The following is a 24,594-nucleotide window of genomic DNA, read 5'->3' on the forward strand; positions in this document are numbered from 1 at the left end:
TTTTTTATAATTGAATTTGTGAATGAGCCAGAACCGGCGTTGTAATATTTAAAGACAAATTTCTGACGGACTTTTGACCGTTTCTGACCGATTTCCAACGGCTATAAAAACGTTCGAATTTTGGTTAGAAATCGGTTGGAAATTTCTGACCGATGTCCGACGACTGTGTTCGGTCAGAAATTTCCGACAGATTTCCGACAGATTTTGGATGGATAATATTTTAAATTATTGCCGTCAGTAAACGGTCGGAAATTTCCGACAGTTTTCTGTCGACTTTGTAGCTGTCGGAAAGTTCTGACCAAATCAGAATTCTGTTGGAAATCTGTCGGAAATATCCGACCAAAAAAATATCGGTCAGAAGTTCGGTCAGAAGTGTTTGATTTTCTTGTAGTGCAAGGAATCAAAACTCAAAATAAGTGTTAAGAAGTACATGATCTATCTACCAGATCTCAATGATCATAGTAGCCTGTATATCACATATCGATTCCCATTTAGTACAAGACAGTTGCTGGTAAAATATATGGGTCTACCATTGTATTACGAACCACTTCTAGAGAAGATAGGCGGATAATAAGTTTATGGACAGCTCTTTATCTCTTTTTTGCCAGAAGGCTACAACTTCATTTCACCATTTTAAAAACACTATTAATTCTTTCAGCGCTGCTTTTTTGGGTGAAATATGTTAAGTTTGAGCGCTGCTTTCCGACTGATGTAATGATGTATTAAAGAAATTGAGAAGCTATGCTCGGCCTACAGCTGAATCCCATGAAAACAAAAGTGGTTGAGAGTGAGGTTTGTCAGCCAAGAAGCAACGGGAGATTGGGAGAGATCACTGAGAATTTAGATTTTATAGTATTAACGGCGTTTCAAAATGTTATTTATGTACACATGCTGCTTTGCCCTGCGACTTAAATTTTTATTTTTTATTGGTAGAGCATTAGCATAAACATTTTATTTTTTATTATCCAAGCAACAAATATTTTAAAAAACATTTAAATTAGCATTTAAAAGATACAAATACTCTCCAAATATTCTTTATTCAATGATTTCACATAAAGTTTTTAATAAAGCATTTGCATTTATAATATATAAAAAATTTGAAATAATTAATTTATTTTATTTAATAATATCACAAAATTAAATTGGTATCCAAAAATTAAATTTATATATTTTTAAAATTGAAAAATAAAAAAATAATTAATATATTTAATTTTTATACAAATAATATTTTACATTTAAAATATAATTAAATATGACTTATTATTGTTAATAAAAGTATAAACTTAATATATATATATTATATAACTATATCTACATTATTTAGAAAAAAACAAATTATATATCATAGAATAAATTTATATAATAATTTTATGTATGAATCATTTACTACTTTACCAATCACTTTATATTTATGAGAACATATTGTTTCTGTAACAAACAGTTTATACAACATATTGCTATTGTTTTGTCATCCGCTGTACCAATAAAGGCTTTACAAAAAAATGTCCTCAATATCTCCAATGTTCGAGACAGTTGTTCCAGAGAGTATATCTTCAGTGTTTTATTCAGGGTTTAAATTGCAGCTCTTGAGCTGGACTTATAACTATGCGTGTGTTTGCAATTTCTTTATGTAGGGCCTCGCCCCAATATGCCGGCTAATAGCTGGGCCAACTCTTTGTTTTCAATGCATTCAATAGTAAGCCCTTTTTCAAAGAAAAAAAAAAATTAGACTAAAAACTATTTTATCGAATTGAAATGTGTATTTGATCACAAACTAAGTGGACGTGGATTTGGATCGAATATGTAGGCCTGAAGGCTTGGTTTCTTAGGTTACCTTGGAATTCCATTAGTTCGGATCAGTCCAAAAACTTTACCGAAATTTTTTGTTTTGCGGTTAGTTCGGTTAAATTAAAAAAATTTAAAAACATTTGGTTATTTCGGTTATTTTGGTTTGGATTTTGTTTAGTTCAGTTATTTTGATTTAGATTTTGGTTAGTTCGGTTCGGAATTTCTGTTAAACTGGTACTGTTTGAATTTTTTTAAAAAAATTATACTAACTGATTACCGAACCAAACTGAAGACCAATTTTTTTTCTTACCGAACTATTTAAAAATCCCAGCCCTACGAATATGGATCAAATTTTGCCTGCTCTTGATCGAAAATATATTGCAGTGTACTTCTAGTTTGACCTCCTTAATTAAACAATCCCTTTTTTTTTGCCGATTTTGACATATATTACCTATTAATAAACGGACAATATATTTTACAAAATATAAAATACCGTGTTTTTAGTATTATAACATAATGTTGAGTGGGGATATTATGTAAAAAAATTATTTATTGATAGATTTTTTAAATAAAATTGCAAATTAACTAACTAGTATATCATCCCGGATCAGTATTTGTTTGCATCTAAACAATCATTTTTCTTAAAAACTTACATTTTTTATTTTTGTTTTATCAAAATAGAAATAGTTTTAGTCACATTTTCTATAGCTAAGTCACATCACATCAAAATTGGAAGTGGCCCCAATAAAAAAAACAGTTGAAAACGTTAAAATACTTATTATGATTTTCTTCCAAAAGAGCAGATGCATGTATATAAGCAGTTTTCAAACATAAGTTAATATATATATAAGAACACATAAATTATAGTTACGTATATTTTTGATTTGTCACAGTTTTTAGTATTTTCTTAGATTCGATAGACTGAAAATTAAAAACAATGAAAATAAACACATATTTACAATTTTTTCTTTCATATATACAATTTTTATATGCCAGTCTTACTTTTTTAAATGAATATGCTCTGTTAGAGCCGGTGTACTCCATATTTTACTCCAAAATGGTGCAACGCCAAAATAGGGTAAGGTTTTACTCCAATGTATTATTTCATATTCTACTCCAAAAATAACATATTTTATTAATAATTGTTAATACTACCTTATATTTATAAAAAATTACTAAATAACCCCAACTATTTTATGTTAACAAAAATTTCTTAAAATATCATTTATTTAAAATAAACATTTATTATTAAAAAGTACAATAAATCATAAAAATAAAATAAAAGACAATATATAAGTTGGTTTAATAGTGGCGTTAGAATATTTTTCTCACAAATGATCAACTAATACATTTCGTAATGAAACATAAGCTTCTTTATCTTTGATATTCCTAAATCGAACAAAAAAATTTTGAAATCGGACATTTTCATCTTCTGCAATTTTGATATATGGAGGTGTAGCTTCTCTTCTAAGTTCAGTTGGTGCATCGAATTCACGTTCATCTTCAATTATCATGTTATGTAAAATTATACATGTAGTCATGATGTCATGTAACACATTTTTCCCAAAACCGAACATGTCCTTTCACAATAGCGAAACACAACTGTAGATCCCTTTATGTTATCTGTATTTTATATTATTATTATTTTTAATTATAGTATATATTTTTATGTAAAATTATTAAATAATGGAATATCTTGTTTATTTATGTTATTATATCATTTTAAAATATTATTTAAATAAAAACATTAAAGATTTAAAGGACCAATTCACAAATAAAAAAAGTTCAACATCAAAATGAAGTAATGGGTAAGATTACTCCATAAATAGAGTAACCCTCGCCATTACTCCATTTTGAAGTTGAAAATGGAATAGGGTTGGAGAAAATTTTACTCCAAAATGATGTTTGAAATAGAAAATGAAGTAGGGTTGGAGATGCCTTCATAGACAAAAAGATTTGTAAATACCCAATTTGCCTCATCAAAGTTGTTGACACACTCTTTTTCCCAAATAGAATGTTAGACTTTTTGGTTGTCTTTCCACAAATTTTGAAAGCTGCATCACATCATCATAGGGTCATTTATTAAAATAATTATGTAATATTACTAAAATTATTTTAAGATGGGACAAAGTAAAGGTTTGAACTAGTGTCATGGGGGTCAAGCTATAGGATCGTAACCAAATGTTCCAGCCAAAATCAATTGTACATAAGCTAAAATTATTTATTTGTAGAAGTCATGTGGGTCAACTGACCCCCCCCCCTCCCCACCACATGGCTCCACCACTGCCTCTGGTTCTGTTTTTGTTGGATGCAGTCATGCAGATGTGTATATTTACATAGTACCTTGATATTCTATGGCCTCCTCTGTCTCGTATAAAAATGAGATACAACCATAAGTTTCCCAAAGAGAAACCTGACGTGAGAGAGCGAGGTTTAATTGATGTAGCGGAAGTAGTTAAAAAAGAGTGAGATACAGAGAAATTGAGCAAGAAAAAATAAGTGAGTATGATATTTCTACCAAATGCCAAATAGAAACCTTGCATGCCGACGTTGGAATATTTGTGGATTTGAGTAAGAGATAAAATGTTCTTTTCCTGTGTTGGACATAAATTATTACACGAACGTAGAATAACACTAATATAAATGGTGGAATAAAGGTAGTTTTATAGAGATTGCTGGTAACCGGTGATCTTGGAGTCGAGATGTGGGAAAGGACTGTTGGAGTATTATGATTTAGTAATTACTTATATTGTAAATTGACACGTAATTTGGTTGTTAAGCCTTAAGAACGTGTTTACTTTTTGCTCTATTGTCTTTGTTTTATTATTTTAAATATAATTTTATAATAGTACATGTGTTATTATTTGATTCATCAAACGAGTTGTGCTTTAGTATATAAATGATTCAATTTTCCATTTAAACAAAGGATGATGTGTAAAGTTGCAATTTAGTATCACTCGAAACTACAATGATTGCATCATTAAATAATCAAAATCTGTACATATATCTTGCATACTATACATATAAAGTTATGTCAGCATGAAAATTTTTTACTTGGTGTAAAATTTTCCATATTTATTTTTTAAAAATTGGTCTCATTGGTGCCAATATCGGAAAGTAGCTAATGGCCAGCAGAAACATAAATCAATCATTCATCAGATCGCATAAATATTTTGTATTTGAATGTTATTTTCATGTCTAGGTAAAACCAATGAATATATTTACATCTTCAGTGGAGATGAACTGGAGATGAAGTTATAATTTTATCATATTGCGTGAAGTTAACCTGTAAACGTGCAAATTTGTCTCGATTTGTTAATCTGTCTTTAACGATTAGAGTTCATAGGATCTCACTAGAATCCACAACATCCTATCTTTTATCGATTTGGTATGGATAATAACAATACATATTACATACTCATAGAAATTCAAATTTGTTTCATTTTTTGTAAAGAACCGAATACGTCCCATTTTAGCGAGTAAACCAAAAACTTTTTTTTGTGCGAGTAAACCAAAAACAAACAAACAAAAAAGGGAGAAAGAAGAGAAACGTAGGCTCAAGGAGATGGGAACAAAAGCTGATCATACGTGTGTGGATGCAAAGAGCACCAGCTATTACGTATTAACACAAATACAAAAAGCACACTGAAGAGTGAAAACCAAAGTCTAGTTCTACTACCTCTATCTCCACGATATCTTATCTGATCTTTGCCACTTATTATTTTTAACTCTTCTATCAATTTTTTTTTTTGATTATCCAAGGGTGTCCGACAGGTCGAGACTCAACCGACTAATCTCTTGGATATGGGATACCTATTCCCCAGTGACAGAAAATCCCGATGGCTGTATGTGGGAATTAGAAATCCATGCCACCTAACCAGATGAGGAGTTAATAATTTTACACTGGAGAGGAATCGTTCCCCGTCCTGACCAACATGACGACTCTTCATCCGGTGGAAACAACTAAATTATGATGATGTAGTTTTGACCTTTTGTATCGATCGTTAACCCTCTTTAGCTTGCAGTATACTACATCATTTTATTGAAATGTGATAAAGAATGAGAAACTGCCTTTTCCGACCCCTATTATTTATGTCGTAAATTTTCAGACTCAACCAAAAAATAAGTGCTAAATACGACCTAAACTAAAAACTAATTTGAATTATAGACTTGAACTCTGAATCGTGTTATATAAAACCCACCTTGACTAATATCGCGTTAGTCAACCGTTATATTAGACAAAACTTGTAATTGATGAAATTTTTTAAAATCACACTTCCTAGGAATCAAACCTTGGTCGCAAAATATAATATAGCTTTTCTTACCACTGTGCTATAACGCTTATATTGTTTCATTTATTAGATTTAAAAGATAAGTGGATTTGAATCCGTATATTCTAAGGGAAAAATTACTTTTGTTTACAAATTTTATTTAATACAAAATTATAATTACATCAATAGTTTATGTATTTTAATTTTTTACATTTTACACATGTAATAAACTAAAAATGACATTTCATAAATTATTCAATCTAGATTTAAAATGACATTTTTCTCAAATATTTATCTAATTTTAATATTTAAAATTTTAAAATTCTATATATAATAGAGTAAAAATGAGTTTACTCTAAATATAGAGTAAGTTATTTTTTTTTGTGCATCACTCTATTTTCAACTCTAAAGTAGAGTACCATTAGAGTATAACTCAATTTTATTATAGAGTTATCATATTATAGAGTGAAAAATAGAGTGAACCATTGGAGATGGTCCGAAGAATACCAAAAACAAACTACCAAAATATAGTTCAACTAACTCTTCCTTTTGGTAAACATGGCGAAACGATGCTAGACGACAACAATAAGATTATTGAATACTAAATAGCCCTGTTCATAAACTCGGGCGCCTAGCTGCAAAGTCGGCCGTCTAGACGCTCGGCGTAAGAGTACCGAGGCAATTATGACCAAATCGGGTCAATTAATCGGATAGCGTACAATTAAACGCCTAAGTCAATTTCCGATTTTTAGCCGACTTCGGCCGATTGATTTTTTTTTTACTTTTGACATGTTTTAGGCTTTGAAAAGCAAAGCCCAAAATGCAATGTGAGTTAAAGAAGAAAGAGTTGTATTCATAGACAATCGGACTTGTCATTTGTGTTCTCCTTACCGATGTGGGAGAAGGTAATTTTGAATTTGTTGTATTCTTTCTTTAATTTTTATTTCTTGTTTGACTATAAATATTTTTAAATCTTAGATGGGTGGTTGTAATGGAATTGCATATTTTATAATATTTTTGCTTATGAAGTTATTTTGATTTATGAGTTTGAATATTTGTAATTATATCATATATGATGTATGTTAATATATGTTTAACAATATAATTCTTGAAACCTCAATACTAAATAAAAATTTCAGTATACATAAATTACCATATTACAATACATATATATTACATTATGTATTTAATTTTAAATAACAAATAAAATAAACTATTAAAAGTTAGGCCCCGCGTACTCCCCGATTAATCTCCGATTTTCTGATAAATCGCTAGGTCCGGACTCGCTGCCCGACTAGCGCCTATCGCAATCTCGAACAGGGCTAAATAGTAATATCTAATTCCTGACAATATTTGAAACATTAGAAAATTGTAAATAACCTGGATTTGTAACAACCAAAAATGATCAAGAAAACATATTTTCCCGGAATATATATAAATTTCGTAAAATCTCAACAAAGAAAATTGACACTTCATAGTTTTCATGAAATGATTTTTAACGTACATGTTTTCTGATAAAAATAATAATATAAATAGGACTTTGAAGTCTACGAACAATTATTTTAGAGCACCGTACCAACCAATATCGGGAGAAGAATAATCTTATAGAACATACATGTATTATTTAGAATTTATTATAGATAATATGCATGTTCGTTTATTAAAGAATTGTCAATGATAAGGACGTATATACATCCGCATCTAAATAATTTATCATGCAAATATGATGATATGTAGCTGAAATTTAAGTTTGTGATACTGTTGAATATACTTTAAATCTTTCAAAAAAGATTTAAATGAGAATTTCATAATTTTATATAAATTATATATATGAATTCTATCTATTTTAATAATTTATTTGAAGTGTTCATTGCCAATCGAACAAAATAAATGTCCAGCAATCAGATTATGTTTTAGAAGCAAATAAAAACCAACATAACATTTATTCGGATTTCACACTGGATTCTCTTATTTATTCTGCTTCACAAACTTGGAACTCGCAGAAAATTCGGATATTGGTAGATCCCATGATGTGAAATTATAGAAAGTATACTATTGAACAGGTCTCAGATGGTAGATATGGAAGCCTGGCATTTCACAGAGAATGGAAAATACACGGTTGAATCAGGATATCAGGTAGAACGGATTTACCCAGACAAAGAAAAATTACCAGTAGTGTTTGGACCTACAATTGATATATTAAAGGCATTCTGCTGGAAAGTACAGTGTCCACAGAAGATAAAATATTTTTTTATGGGAATTGTTGTCAGAGTATATAGCAGTTAAGAAAAATCTGTGAGCAAGGGAAATACATGAGACATATGCTGTGCTAGATGTGGAGCCCCATAGAAATCGATAAACCATGTGTTTTTTGAACGCCCTCCTGCAATTCAGGTTTGAGCACTCTCAAAGATACCATCAAACCCTGCTATCTTCCCAACTAGTTCTCTCTTCACGCATATGGATCATCTCTTCCGGAGAGTCTTACCGAAAATGAAGGATCATCAATTTGCATAGATATTATGGCATCTTTGGAAAAGAATGAATAATAAAGTCTTAAGTAATCTGGATATGGATCCCAGTGAAGCACTTAAATTGGCAGAAACGGAATCAACAGTATGGACAGAGGCGCAAATACTGAACTTACATAGAACAACTCCACATGTAGCGGCCGTGACCCTACTGTCAATCCTAGGACGATGGTGTTTTGCAGATAGTTCTTGGAAAGAGAATGATTTTTTTTTTCTGGCCAAGATTGGTATAGTATTCTGAAAGGTTTTGATGGTTTGATGGGGGCAAAAAATGTCAGAGCTAGTCTTTCTCCTCTCCATGCGGAGATGAAGGCGCTACATGGGAGGAATTTACGTCAGTTTCGGATCACGTTTGCAACAGATTGTTCTCAATTGGTGAAGATAGTTTCGGAACCAGAAGAATGACCAGCTTTTGCAAATTATTTGGAAGATATCAAGACCTTTAAAAAAAACTTTCTCAGCTCAGAAATCATTCATGTACCTCGGACACAAAATACAAAAGCGGATAGTCTAGCAAGCAGTGTCAAGAAGCAGCCGTCTTTCGTCAATCACATGAATATGGAGCAACCGGTTTGGTTAACAGAGTCAGTATGAATATGTTTAAGTTGATGGCAAAAAAAAGGTTAATGTAGATTGTGCATTTCTCTCTGAGGTATGTTCTCTCTTTTATAAACGGTTTAAATATTAAACTTCAAAACTTGTTATATAAACATGGCGGAGACACAATTCATAAAAAAACTCAATTTGTTTTGTTTTGGAGGCACGATGAAGACTTACTCAAAAATAAGATAAAAATAGTTATGAAACATAAATAATTTATATTATTATTTTAGTAACTTTAAAGCCTAGTTAGTGTGAGGATAATTACAAATTGATTAATGGAGTATTTTCCAAATTTATTAGTGGAGTATTTTCCAAATTGATTAAAATAACCTAGAAAAAGTGCTGCTTAGTAAATCAGTACAAGAAAGCATACGTTTAATGGCAGCCGATATCATGGTTTATTCGTTGTAAATGATGTGTTATGAATAATTAACCACGATAACTAATTCATCGTAAATCGTCCATCGTAACAAACGATTCGTCGTAAATTACCTGTTCGTGTTACATTGAATTGTAATTATCATAAAATCGAAGAAAATTAACCACGAGGAATTTTATCATAAAATCGAAGGTAATCTTTGTTCAAATTTATCATAAAATCTTTGTAAACACGTAAACACCATGCATACAAATTTATCATAAAATCGAAGGAAATCCTTGTTCATCCTTTGTAATTTTATGAGGAATCAAGGGCTTCCTTGTTAATTTGTCCTCACTTCTACGAGGAATTTAAAGGGGCTTTCTTGTTAATTCGTCGTAGATTTTTACGAGGAATTAACAAGTAGAGCCTCGTAAAATACTCGTAAACATAACTACAAACTTTAGTTTTCTTATATTTTTTTAAAATAAGAAATTTTAAAATAAATAAAATTATAAAATAAAATTTATGAAATATTACTATTTATAAAATTTATAAAAAATAATTTTATAATACAAAAATCAAAAATAAATATAAATATCGAAAAACAAATCAATTAACGGTTGAGGTCATCGAAGATCTGCAACATCCACTACTTCTGAAGCCGAAAAAGGCCCCCATGAACTGGATGAGCCAACATGTCCCGTACCAAACATTTCACTGTAATATGATCGTTTTCTCCTCTATTCCTATGACCCATATATAAACAAAATATAAAACAATATCCAATTTCAGAATCTAATATATAAATTTCATAACCTAATCTAATTATGCATCCTAAACGACTTATGTTATCTACTAGTTATGTTATCTAAACTAACAACCTAAACAAACAACTTAAACTATAAAAATCTATTTTTTTAAAACGACTAATCTTTGTTGGGGAGGAAGTGATGATCTGCGGAGAGAGTGGAGAGGAAGAGACGAGGAGTGGGAAGAAATGGTTCGAGTATATACAAGGGCGGATGTAGGCATTGCGGTACGGGGGCACGTGCCCCTTACTGTTTTCTTATTTTTCTTATGTAGTTTAATACAATTTGATTAAATGTTCTTAGATTTAGTGAATGGAAAAAAATGTGCCCCCGGTTCAGCATGGTTTTTGTCATTTTTTCATATTGTGCCCCCAACAAAACATGTTTCTGGATCTGCCCCTGAGTATATATAGAGAAGTAAAGGTCCTCGCGAAGTCATCGTAATTTTAAGGCGAATCTAGCATGTCCCACCTTTCTCAACTACAACGACATTACAATGAATATGTTTTACGACGAATCTACCCGTCTCACAGGATGACACTACAGAGAATTAGTTTTACCTCGTTTCTCAGTTATGACGACGTTACTACAAAATGGATTTATAACGATCTAACACGTCCCATGTTTTTATTTTACGAAAATTTTATGAGTCTCACATCTCCCTTAACCCCAAATCCCTAAGCATGATTCTATAAACCCCAACACATGCATTTAGTCTTTTTTCGGGGGGGGAAACACATCCATTAAGTCAGAAATTCATTAATAAAGGAAACAATTTTTTTAACATAGAAACCTAATTATGAGAATATATTAAATCATTCAGATTCATCATTTGAGTTATCATCACTTTCATCAAACTCATCTTTATTTGCTTCATCTGTCATATCGTAGTGAAGATCTTCATATTCACGGTTATTCGTATCAATAAGAAGGATGACATTTGTTTGTTGTTCATGTACCTCGACTGCATTGATACATGAATCTTGTTGTAAATGTGGTTCTTCTCTACCGACTATTTGGCCCCGAGATGTAACTTTAATAGCAGATAACCAAGTAATTTTGGAATCTTTGGTCCAATGATATTGAATGATCCTAACTTAGTCTGCTTGCAAAGCTAATATGTACGGCTTGAAATTGTTGTATCTTTATCTGTTACAATTTGCAATACAATTAATCATATTAAACTAGATCGAGATGAGTGGCACTAAATATTTCACAAAATTTATACCTGAGTCTTCATTCACTTAACAAAGTGTTGATATTTCTATTTGTTCAGCTCAACTGCGGATATCTTGGTATTGCTTCTTCAAAACATTTTCATATGCCATTTCAGTTTTACTCGTACATTCATCGTTAAAGATTTGTAAACATTTTCCTCTTAACACGGATGTTATTTTACAACTGTTTACGAAGAATCTTCTCTTACATCATATAGTCGTCGTAAAGTTACATGTATTTTATGAGAAAATATTTTCGTCATAAATTTACTTCGAGTTTAGAACGATTTTGTTTTTTCTCGTAATATTGTCATCACCTCCTTAATATTGTCGTCACCACCTTGTCAATTTACGACAACCCATATTTCTCGTAAATGTTCCTCGTTATATTACATGTTTTCTTGTAGTGAATTGATCCTAGTCATATGTGAGATGTTGGAAGTGATCAAATTTATTCATTAGAAAATGTTATTCTTGTAAAACTCGAGGTTGTAGATTTTCTCTCTCAATGATCGAGTTAGAGGCAGTTTTTATGGAGTTAACAAAAATTATAATAACTTATTTTATCAAACAATTCAATATTTTATTGTATTTGTGTTGTTTAAAAAATTAATATTTTTTCTATTATATATATGTTCGTTTAAAATATTCATTTACAAATTTTCATATATGTATTTTCCATTATATATTTGTGCTTCAACTTTTTGTGTAAATCTGTTCATGTTTTCATATATCAATTAAAATGAATGGATTTATATCTCAATATATTAATTAAATTAAAAAAATAAAATTAGTTGCTTCAGTATAAAATATGAAGACTACGCTATCGCTAAAGTTTTATTTTGTAAAATACCTAATATATTTCAAATTATTAAAAAAAATATAAATTTTATCTGTTTCCTAATAATATTTGGGGAAAAACATGTGCTATAATGCGGTGATATTATTTTAATTTGTGTTAAAATTTATAAACAATACATGTTTATTTATTTTGATTAACATTATATTTTTGCTTTATGTTTTTTTGAAGTTTCAACATAATTCTGTTCTTTTTAACTGCTATATAGAGCTTTATTTGATTATTATATTATTTTCATTTATCCATGTCCTAATATTATAAAAATTGTTTATTTCCTCTATTTACCATTTTGGATTTTTTTCTCACATATATTTCTTTGTATCCATTATCTATGTTTTTGAGTTTGTATTTTGTTGTTTATTTCATTTTTCTTATTTTTTCATATTATTCTTTCTATTTATGATGATTGGATTTCTTTTTGATTACTTACTTAATATTTTTCTCCTATAATTTATACTTCTGATTTTTCCAGTTCCTAATTAGACATATTTTCAGTATGCAGATTTGTTTTTTTTTTCCATATAAATCAACTTATAGTGTTAAACCTATATTAATAAAATACGCAGATGTAGGATACCTATCCAGAAGTTTTCGCAACTCAATCATGTATGATGGAATCATCAAAGATTTGATCTTTTCGAACTCTGTCTGTAACTCACTATAGGCTCGGGAAACAAAGAGAAGATGTGTACGAACGATATATCCAGCAACAAGAAGAAGTAAAATGATTGAATAGAGGACCTCACAAACATTTGGCGATCTCGGAAGTGTCGATATCAACGATGACTCATTATTTCGATGAATCATTTCTTCGGACTAACTAAGTCCTCACTATTTCGTGTTAGGTTTTCTGGGTTTCCAACTTAAAACCAATAGGCGGTAAATGGAATGACCTAGATCACATATTTATTATTTACGTCATTTTCAGAGATTTTTTCTCCAACACCCTCACTCGAGATAATAGTGTGTATAACCATTATTCTCGATAGAATTAATCATATCCCCCTCAGATATAATGTTCTTTTATAGATGTCTCGGCAAAATAGAGCCTATTTTAGGCCATTAACTAGTGTGATGATCGGACCATTGTCCGGATCGGATGAATGGGTTACAGTAGGCCAGCTATCTATATCTATATATATATATATATAAAAAAAGGTTTTCTTCCCTCCTGTTGAGACACATCAACATCCACGTCACTAATTCGTTTACTGAGAGAGTGACACGTGGCAGACTCCAAAACACCAAATACTATGGTAAATCGGGTTACATATGGGCTCCTTAGCCTAAAACTAGATTAATTGGACTTAAGCATGAATTCCTCTCAAATGACCCATATCAATAATTCTTCACGTAGCGTTGTTGTTGACAATCAATGTTCACCCCACCTCTTCTGGACGGTTTGCCATTGGAAAGGTTTAGGTCAGCATTCAATCAAAGTATTTAACTTTCTCATTAACGCCAATGACACAAGTCTTCCGCTACGTCGATTCAATACAACACATATTTTCTCCATAATTTCAATTATACAACTATAAAATAATGGAGTCTGATTTGTTAATGAGCATCACTTTCACCCTCTCTCTCAATCATTCTTAATCCTTAGAGAACCATTATCCAGCCATGGCAACCTCTTCCCTTCTGATCGCCGACTTCAAAGCTGGTCGCTCTACCAACACCGCCTAAGTCTGTTTGTATGTGACATGTTTCTCCTGGACGGGAAGAGCAGATCTATCGATTAAAGTAGAATTTCTAACCCTCATTTCATTTACGAAGAACCATTAGAGAATGCAAATCGAGAAACAGTTAATCACAGAGAGAATTTCTAACCCTCATGGTGGAGGTACCTGAGAATAGCGGCGAGGTATACGGGAGCACCGGAGCCATACATGATCACATACTTCTTCAAATTACGAGTGATACGACCGAGGGGAAAATGGAGACCAGCCTTGACCGACATGGAAACACTATTCTTCCTCCTGCAACTCTCTCCGGCTTCGCTGCTTCTGGTTACTCCATCGGAACCAAACAGATTCTTAATACATGTTCTAAGACTCCGCCGCATGACCCAATCAGCGTCTGAGAATACAGTTATCGAAGCTATGGCATCGTGAGTTTGAGTTGGAAGTTAGAATCTTCTAAACACCATTACTAAACTTGATGCAACATCAATGGCTGCTCAAGCTCCAACCAAAGCTTCTAGGAGCTTGCGTTAACAAGGTAATAAGAAGATATCTTTTTAAGAATCACATGATGACTTGATGAGCTCTTGACGCTTCACCACGTTCTCTTCTGCAACAACCAAAACCTCATTCAGTAGCTTCAGCTTCTCGATGGCTCTCTCTGCGTTAAGATAGGACTGAGATCAAAAATGAAGGACGCTGAAAAAATAGTTAATTGTAGAAAGAATTATTATGTTTCTATAAAATCACATGAACAGAATGTGGTTTGATAAAAAAAAAAAAAAGAGATAGAATATTGTAAAATTCTTATAATATAAGGTGATTCTTTGCTTTTCCATGGAACATCCTTCTGTAACTTAAAAGGATGTTGTTGACGTTAATGTTGCGTTTCATTGCCTCTAACTAACTTCTAGCGCCAGTTTCTGGAACTGCCTATCTTTTTCTCCAATCCATTGTATGTTCTGGGTTGATGTGTTTTTGGTTATACAAATCACTAGCTTAAAAGATTTTGCAGATTCTTCAAGGATTTTCAGATGAACTAAAACTTGCTAGCTTAAAGATTTCCATTACCACCGAATGTTGTAATGATTTAAAACAGTCTGGCTCACATATTGTATGTTGTTGTAACTGAAATTTGTTAATATAGATGGAAAAACTGCAGAGCCACTATGCAAATTAAACGTTGTAAATAGTGAGTTTATTAGTAAAAAAAGGTGAGATGTCATACCTATATACTAGATAATGGTTAAATTGCTGAGAATTAAAAATAAATACAATATGAAAACTCAGTATCAATCAGATTAAAAGTATATAACTAAAATATTAAACGTTTCAAGATAAGAGTAATGAAATCGTTTCCGGTGGCCGGTGAGCACTCGCCACCGGTCGCCACCCCCTTTTGTTTTTTCTGTTGTATAATAATCTCGTTCACTAGATCGATCTATCTTCCGTTGCGGAATAACCTTCGCTTTGGCGATCTTTTGTTCGGTTTTAAGCCGATTTTTGTTGTGTTAACGATTCAAATCAGAGCCTTTTTTAATGGCGTTCTTCTTCTATCTCTGAATTTGAATTGTTTAGTAATCTCTCTCAATTCTGGTCCTCCTTTCTTTGCTGAGTTAATTATTCCAGTTGATTTTAGGGGATCTAAATCTTTTCGTTAGTCATGCTTAATCTCTTGCTAAGCAGAGGAATCAATCTTCGTTTTATATGGCGAAGTCTCCTTGCAAGTAAGAAATTGAGATTGTTGATTCAGCTATGGTGGTTTGATGCGTAATCAGATAAGCTGGAGTTTTCTCTTTAGAAAGCGTTTTAGCAAGATTTGTATCTTCCTCCTTGATGCTGCTCACTGGTTATAATCTCTAATGAGAAGATGAAGACTTTCTTAAGATTAATGGCGATATAGGAAAGGGGAGCAGGCAAGCGGTTCAAACTTGGCGGAGAAGGAGGTCGACGGTGATCGGTCCGGTGGAAGTTCCGACGAAGCTGTCTGTTTCTTCTCCATTGACTCCAGAGACTTCGATGCTCCAACCAAGACGCACGTGTCATACATGCGTAATTCGATAGACATATGGTGGAACACGTGTTTTCTTTTTATAAACCTAATCTGTATATGTTGGGTATCAATTGGGCTTTAAGTTTATGTATGGGAATAGGGTTTGAATCTCTTGTAATGTTTTGGCCTTTGGCCCATCAATATATACAGTTGACAAAAAAAAAAATTCAAACCTTCTTATAAAAACGTTTCAAATTTGGTTTTCCGAATTTTTTGAACATTATGTTCAAATTCGGAAATTCTTTCGGGCAAATCTCCAAAACATCATCATGTCCACTCTTATTATTTTCTGCTTGCCAACGGCTGACGATTTCAACCCTTGCGGCATATATGATAATTTCTCGAGAATCTTATTAAGGCACGCATTACTTTATGTTAGGAACATATTTTCTAGAAGAACATGTACACACAATATTGATTTGGTTACTGTTATTATCTCAATGTTAGCATATTGGAAATAACAAATGTCATGTATGGCTCAAAAGTTAAAATATATCATATCATGTGAAACAAAAAATGGCAGAGGTGCTTGCTCCTAAATGAGTTAAGTTTCTTTGTCCATTAAATCTAATGTATTGAACCCAATCTATGATTTGTTAGTCTCAGCATCATTTGAATCATTATTTGCTTTGGAGAAAATGTATTTGTTTTCTAGAAACCAATGAATTCAATAAATAAACATAAGAAGTAAGAATAATCCATAGTTAGTGTATATAATTCAATCAGCTGTCATTCTAAAAATCTATATACTAAATACTATCATAAAACAAATTCATGATTTCTAACAAAAATAACAAAATAAAATATACTTACATTTTCAAATACTCATTCAAATAATAATTTTTTTTAATTTAGTATCCCGCCCGTATGACGGATTTACCCTAGTGATACTATATTAATGGGTTTCATGATATTCCAACTTAAAATCAATTGGTGGTAATTAGATTTACTCAAGTCTCGTATATATTATATAAGTCATTTTCATATTTCCAATGTGAAATTTTCTCTACAACACCGTTCGAGACAATGGCGCATATAACTATCAATTTCTACAAAATCCATCATACCCTTTATAAAATAATGTTTTTAACTGTTTCGATAAAATTGAATTTTCTTCAGACTATCAATTAGTGGATGATTGTACCACTTTCTAGATTGGATTAATGGGTTAGGATTTGCGCGTGCTCTGATACTAATTAAATTTCTTGAGTTTCCAATTCTAAACCATTTTACACTTAACGGATTAGATTAAATCATTTATATATTATTTAAATCTTTTTCATATTTTCAGTGTAAGCTCTTCTCTTCAACATATTGGAATATGAATGGGCAGTAGTACCATGACAAAAAAACGAATAAAACACAAAACGTGAAAAAAATGTGTATATACGACAGTCGTAAGCAATCGATTGATGCATTAAATAAAATCCATGTCAACATTTTATAATTGTTTCTAGATGAAAGATACATCACCCTCAAAAAGCAGACATTTTCCCTTTTCAATTAAGAGTACCCCATGATTAGGCCCATGATCAACAGAAATCAAATGAAACAGCATCCTGATGTCCGAATGATTTTCCGAATGATAAAACAATTTAACACATACATTATGATGACAATACATTCACTTTATGATATTTTATACGTTAAGACGTAATAAATATGAAAGATGCATTAAATCTTGTATTATGTATTTTTATATCATTTACATATAGATATTTTTGGGGAGTAAAAGAAGAAAGAAAAGTCGTATAGAAGTGAAAGTCAAATGGGTCTGACTGTATGTCACAAGTGGCGTTATATTTTCAGCAAAAAATACATTTACTCTCACTCCAGCTATTATCATACCAATCAGGTTGAAAACTTTCCATCTATCTTTTCGCTAGTTACTGGTTAATCAGAATAAAATTGTTTATTTTGTTCTTCTTGTCTATGTGAAGAAAAGCTGGTGTTACGCTGAAAATGAAATTTTCCTTTCTTTTTTTTAATGTTATTTTACTCTACTAGTGTTACTCTCAATTTCTCTATATTAATTACTCCCAGTTACTTTTGTAGTTACCAATCACACGCATTGCGTGGCACTAGAGAATGGGGGTTGGCTGTGCAAAAAGGGAGAGTGAAGTCCACACTAGGCCAAACAATGCCATATTGCCATGTGATATGCATTCTGATGATATATCAGTCCCAAATGTTAATGTAAAGGAGACACCACAATAGTACTGCAGAAAGTAAACCGAGAGATAAAACAATACAAGCAAACACTTATGCTTAATTAGAATCTCTTTTAAATAATCTATTACAAGATCTGCTTAATTCATCTTTTACACATCTAGTGTTAACACCCTAACACACGCTACTGAAAGATTCCTAAGCTACAACGCTTATGTCTCTCTTCCGTCAGTACTTCAGCAACTGCTTCAGCACGACCAAGATCACACACAAAAGCTTTTCTCTCTCTATAAAATCAGCATCTGTGTCTGTGTCTGTCCTGACGACCCTCAGAGCTATTTTATCATTAACTTCACGTTCTACAATGCATTTTCTCCAAGGCATCAAGAATATGGACATCTTCCAAAACAATAAGTGCAACTTTCCTTTTCTTGGAATTGCACTTATTCCACTTTCTTTAAGTCATAAACTTGCTACCCAAGTTTATTCCTCTTGTTTTTTCTTCAAGATACTCTCTTGCTCTCCAAGTCTACACGACTCCAGCTCAGCACCTTGACTCCACATGGTCTTCACCACTCAACATGACGTCTGCTTCAGCAACTACGTCAGCGATTATTACAGGACATACATGTTACATCATCAATCTCTCCCTTTTAGCTTTGTGTGCCGATCAAGCACAACAATCTTCTGGTTCAGCAAACACGTTGCAACCACGTTCCTCTCCTGGAAACTTCCACACCAAATGTGATTTTCTCCCCCACGAGATGTGCACTACACCATGTTTTACTCCCCCATGAGATATGCATTCTCTGTACCAGAACATCACCATTCTCCCCCTGCTTGATTGCATACTACGCTAAAACAAATGCTTAGATGTCAAGCCTTACAGACCCAGTTGTCTGCTTCTTCATGTATAATCATGACCCAACGCACCTGTCGAACTACCCTTCGACCAGCTTATGTTGAGGACCTGGCTTCCGTCATGTATCGTCTTCTTGACCATGAGTCCTTCCCCATCCACGCCGAGTGCCCTCTGCACTCGTTGCTATTGTCTTGGAGTGATTTCACTATCATCCTCCTGAAGATCATCTCACATCACTTCCTGGCGCACTTCGATCTCATTCCCTTTGTGCCACAAACAACCTTGTGTCCTGGCTCCAAACTTGATGCTCCTTAATCAACCTCAAGATCACTCCTACCAGAGCTGCATCCTTCTTCTGATGTCTCTTCCTTGATCTCCTCAAGAAAGCCACTCTTGGCTAAGGACACCTCTTCAACCCTCTTGGGTTTAGTGAACGTTTTGTTCACCTTTTTGGCCATGTTTCTGCTCTTCTCACGAGCAAAATACTCCACCTTCTTGTGTCCAACCTGCCCACAGAACCAACAGCCCATCTGATGTTGCTTCTTGCTTGGCCTGACACAGTTGTTGATGCACCGATCAGTTTCCTTCCTTGTACCAGCTGCACAACCATGCTTCAGAACCTCCGGTATGGCCCTCATGTTGGTGCACTGATGTACAACCTTCGCCTTGTTACTCACAGCTACATGCTGTAGAGCTTTATGCCGCACTCCTTGTCGCACGTCCCGACGTACTTCCTAACAAGCTTCTTTGGCTCCACTTTTTGATGTGCCTCTTTGATCAACCAACTTGAAACAATCACGTCGAATATGTCCTTGAACTACACAAGAATAACATGTTGGACCATGAATCCTCATATCATATACTCTCTCAATATGTTGCTTCTCTCTCAACAGCTTGAAACACTTTGGCCTAATATGCCCAACAACTCCACAATGATGACTTACAGGTATGAAAGGTCGCTGAGATACACTCTTTACCTCTGGAATTTTCCTTGTAGCAGACGATGAAGCAGTTCTCGTTGCAGTTGCAGTCTTCACTGCAGTCTTTCCATATGAAGTAGTCCTTGCATACATCCTAACTATTGGCTTCATTGCAGACATGGATACACTCTTTGTTTTTCCTTTCTGTTGTTTCATCAGGTTTAACACGGGCTTGTCTTGTTTCTTTTTTCTCTACTTGCAAGTCCTTCTGTAGAACTTCAATAAGTGCTTCAAGACGTCTCTGCTCTTTTACTAGCACCATATTCTCTTTTCCAAGCTTTAGTAACGTTCCACACACTTGTTTGTAGCACTCTTTGAGATCATCATCTTGTCCTTCATCATATTTTCTCTCCTCAGATTCAGAATCTGATTAAGATGATGTATTTGCTTCATCTTTGTGTGCACCAAAAGCAACTAGGTTGAGCACTTTGTCTTTTTCTGATTCATTATCATCTTCCCTTATGAAGGATCTCTCTTTCTTCTGCATCTCACCGTGTCCAATTTTTCTCCACTTAAAGCCTTTGAATCTTCTTCTCTTGGCCATTGGACATTCCCTTTTGAAATGTCCATATCCTCTGCATTTATAACATTGCACCTCTTTATTACCGCATGGCTCGCCATCTTCTTGCCTTTGTTTGCTCACAGCAACTTTCTCACGTCCTTGCTACTGTATCACTTCCCGTAGGACTTGGTGAAGCAGGCAAATCATCTTAACCATCTCATCTTCATTCTATGATTTTTTACTTATCGTTTCAGAAACTTCCAGGTTGACTTCAGTATGATTGCCCACACCATCAAGCTCCGTCTCATGAGCTTTTAACATACCCAACACTTCGTGAAAGCTGAATTTATCTATGTCAAGAGACACAAACATTGCTGCCTTATAAATTTCTTCACCAGTTTCTTGTCCTTGTATTCCATGCCCAGAACACGAGCCTCTTGTGCTAACGCACTGAGTTGAGAACTAAAATCTGATACAGATTCATGTTCTTCCATCTTCAAGTTCTCAAATTTTGATTTGAAAAAATCCATCCTTGAACTCTTAACTTTCTCAGTTCCTTTAAAGTGTAATTGCAAAATATCTCACGCCTCTTTTGCATTCTTGCAGCTTTGAATCAGATCAAATTGCTTCTTTTTGACTGATGTAAAAATACCACATAAAGCTTTTGCATTATACTTTGACATCTCCTTCTCACACTTTGTCCATTTAGCCAATGGTTTATTGACCACAACACCATCTTTATCTATTATTTTGGGAACTTCATAGCCATCTTCCACTGATGCCCAAACATCCAGATCAATACTTTGAAAGCTTGCCTTCATCTTCACTTTCCAATGCTCATATTGTTCAGGATCAATCATAAGCTCAACCACCATGCTTCCTGCTGTACTATGTCTTTCTTTATTTTCTCTTGCCTTCAGGATCACACCAGTAACTTAGGTGACCCGCTCTGATACCAATTGTTAATGTAAAGGAGACACCACAATAGTACTGCATAAAGTAAACCGAGAGACAAAACACTACAAGCAAACACTTATGCTTTATTAGAATCTCTTTTAAACAATCTATTACAAGATCTGCTTAATTCAGCTTTTACACGTCTACTGTTAACACCCTAACACACGCTACTGAAAGATTCATAAGCTACAACGCTTATGTCTCTCTTCCGTCAGTACTTCAGCAACTGCTTCAGCACGACCAAGACCACACACAAGAGCTTTTCTCTCTCTATAAAATCAGCCTATGTGTCTGTGTTTGTCCCGACGACCCTCAGAGCTATTTTATCAGCACGACCAAGACCACACACAAGAGCTTTTCTCCAAGGCATCAAGAATATGGACATTTTCCAAAACAATAAGTGCAACTTTCATTTTCTTGGAATTGCACTTATTCCACTTTTTTAAGTCATAAACTTGCTATCCAAATTGATTCCTCTTGCTTTTTCTCCAAGATATTCTCTTGCTCTCCAAATCTACACGACTCCAGTTCAGCACCTTGACTCTACATGGTCTTTACCACTCAATATGATATCTGCTTCAGCAGCTACGTCAACGATTACTTCAAGACAGACATCTTAGATCTTCACCAAACTCCTGTATCACTCTATGTACTCTCTAGTGATCCATTTCTGACGCATTCGAATATATGACAACACAGACTAGCACTCAAATTAATTATATATAAACTATTAAAATTTATCTATTCTTTTATCTATTATCAATGATTAAGGACGTGAAAACATAAAAACGCAAAAAGAGAAACAAATACATATTAATTTATGTGGTTCACTAGCGACGTCTTGGTTAAGTCATGGACAAAAGAGAACGATATTATTACCAGAGACATCAAACAAGTATTCAAATACAAGATGATGTCAAAAGAGAACAAGACTATAAATATAACTCTAACTCAACTCTAAATTGATTAGTAACCTATAAATGAATTATCCATGTACTACCACAAACAAGGTGTGATCAAATAAATTATAAGAAAATATGATATTTGCAAGTTCAGATTTAGAAAAAAATAAACCAATGCAAATATGTGAAGGTTTGCTATAAAAGTCGCTTGTGTAGAAAACTCTTTCCATGTCTACGAAAAAGATTATTGGAACATCATCTCAATATTGCAATGGATTTACAAAAATTGCAAATCCCTAGCAAATATAAGCGATGGTTGGCGATGAATGGTGGTAAATTGTTTTGCAAATTCATTGTAAGTTTAGGGACGGATATATTTACAACGTATCCATCATATATTCCTTTGCAAATATTACGAGGGAACTTGTCAGAGAGAAGATCCCACATTGAAAATATGTAAAATATTTAGTAATATATAAGAGATTTAGACCATTCCATTTACCGCCAATTGGTTTTAAGTTAGAAACTCATAATAAACTTAAAATCTCGAGATGATGGTTTTTATTGGCCAGAAATTTTGGAATTTTAAGACAATTATACTCGGTCGAGCGAGTTAATTATGGTATATATGTCCAGTCAGGAAAGGTTATTTTAATTAGGAATTTAACATATTTAGGATTTGAGTCTGATATCATATCAACTTAGATGAGTTTTCAACATAAAACTAATTGGTGATTATTAGATTGGTCCTGATCTTTTATATATTAGTTAATGTTCTATTGAATTCCCTATGTGGAATTATTTTATCTCTAATAGAACTGCAAAAAACAAAGAAAAAAAATTTGGGACAAACGATCTGCTGTGGATTAAACAATACTGTAATTCCTTCGTAAACAAATCATTTTAAGATTAAATTTACGTAAATTTATCCTTCACAAATGACATGTTTTTTCAAGGATAGAAGAAGGCATATAAACACATTAAACTATAAAAACTAGCTAATATACTAAAGCTCTACACAATATTTATCTAATATTTTTAAGAATTTTCACATCGCATATTGGTTCTTTTTCTGAATTATATATACTATAATTAAATTAATAAGTTATCACAAAAATTCAAATAACTGTTTTATGTTACAACAAAGTTTGTCCAAGTGGTTGAAAAGGAACGCAAGTAGTATTTTTCAAGGATAGAAGAAGACACATCAACACATTAAACTATAAAAACTAGCTAATATACTAAACCTACGCAGTATTTATCTACTAATTTTATGAATCGTCACATCGCACGAATATTGATGCATTTTCTGAATTATATATACTATAATTAAGAGTGTGAATGGAAAATGGTACAAAAGTTGGTTCCTGCACCAAAATAGAGTATACAGTATTTTCTTCAAATAGATTGAAAAAAGTAGAGGACTCACAAGTGGTCTAATTTTTTTGTCTTTTTCGGAAAAAAATGGAGGAACCACTTAATTTATAAACACATGATAAAAGTAGTATTTCATCCACTTTTATTTGAAAAACAGTTTTTAACTTTGAATTTGTTTTTCTGTTCACAGTTTTGTGATGAAACTTTTTTTGTAACATATATAAACATAATATTATAGTTTTTTATCTTGAAAATCTTATTTTATTAAAAACACCATTTGGTTTTGTAATGGTACCATATTTAGCATGTGTATCTTTAATTTAATATCAAAATTTTTTTTTTAACAATATTTCATTTAAATTTTGAAAATTTGTTAATAGGTACAATGTATTATTATTTGACATTTTTTTAAGATGTGTTATTTTTTTTAGAAAAACTTTAAAATATTTTTGAATTCATGCATTAGTTGATATTAAAGTCCAAAACTATTGTACTATTTTACCAAGAATCATAATTATTTTTTAGATCATCCAAATATATATATATATATATTTAATTTTAAAGCCCAAAATAATTATATATATTGTTAAATTAATTTAATATAATATTTTAAATAGAATTGTTTAGTTATTGTAATTAGATAATCATTTTAAAATCATTCAAAATCAGAT

General features: G+C 32.5%; 1 protein-coding gene across 1 annotated transcript; it reads right to left on the minus strand.

Moving 5' to 3' along the window:
- Positions 1 to 19,884: 19,884 nt before the first annotated feature.
- Positions 19,885 to 21,562, minus strand: LOC106323584. The gene is made up of 5 exons (XM_013761682.1): positions 21,340 to 21,562; positions 21,058 to 21,243; positions 20,382 to 20,551; positions 20,183 to 20,329; positions 19,885 to 20,022 (listed from the first exon to the last, which is right to left on the minus strand). The coding sequence occupies exons 1-5, from the start codon at positions 21,560 to 21,562 to the stop codon at positions 19,885 to 19,887; spliced, it is 864 nt and encodes a 287-aa protein (XP_013617136.1).
- Positions 21,563 to 24,594: the final 3,032 nt, after the last annotated feature.

This window comes from Brassica oleracea, chromosome C2 (assembly GCF_000695525.1).
Source record: "Brassica oleracea var. oleracea cultivar TO1000 chromosome C2, BOL, whole genome shotgun sequence".
Taxonomy (NCBI): Eukaryota; Viridiplantae; Streptophyta; class Magnoliopsida; order Brassicales; family Brassicaceae; genus Brassica; species Brassica oleracea.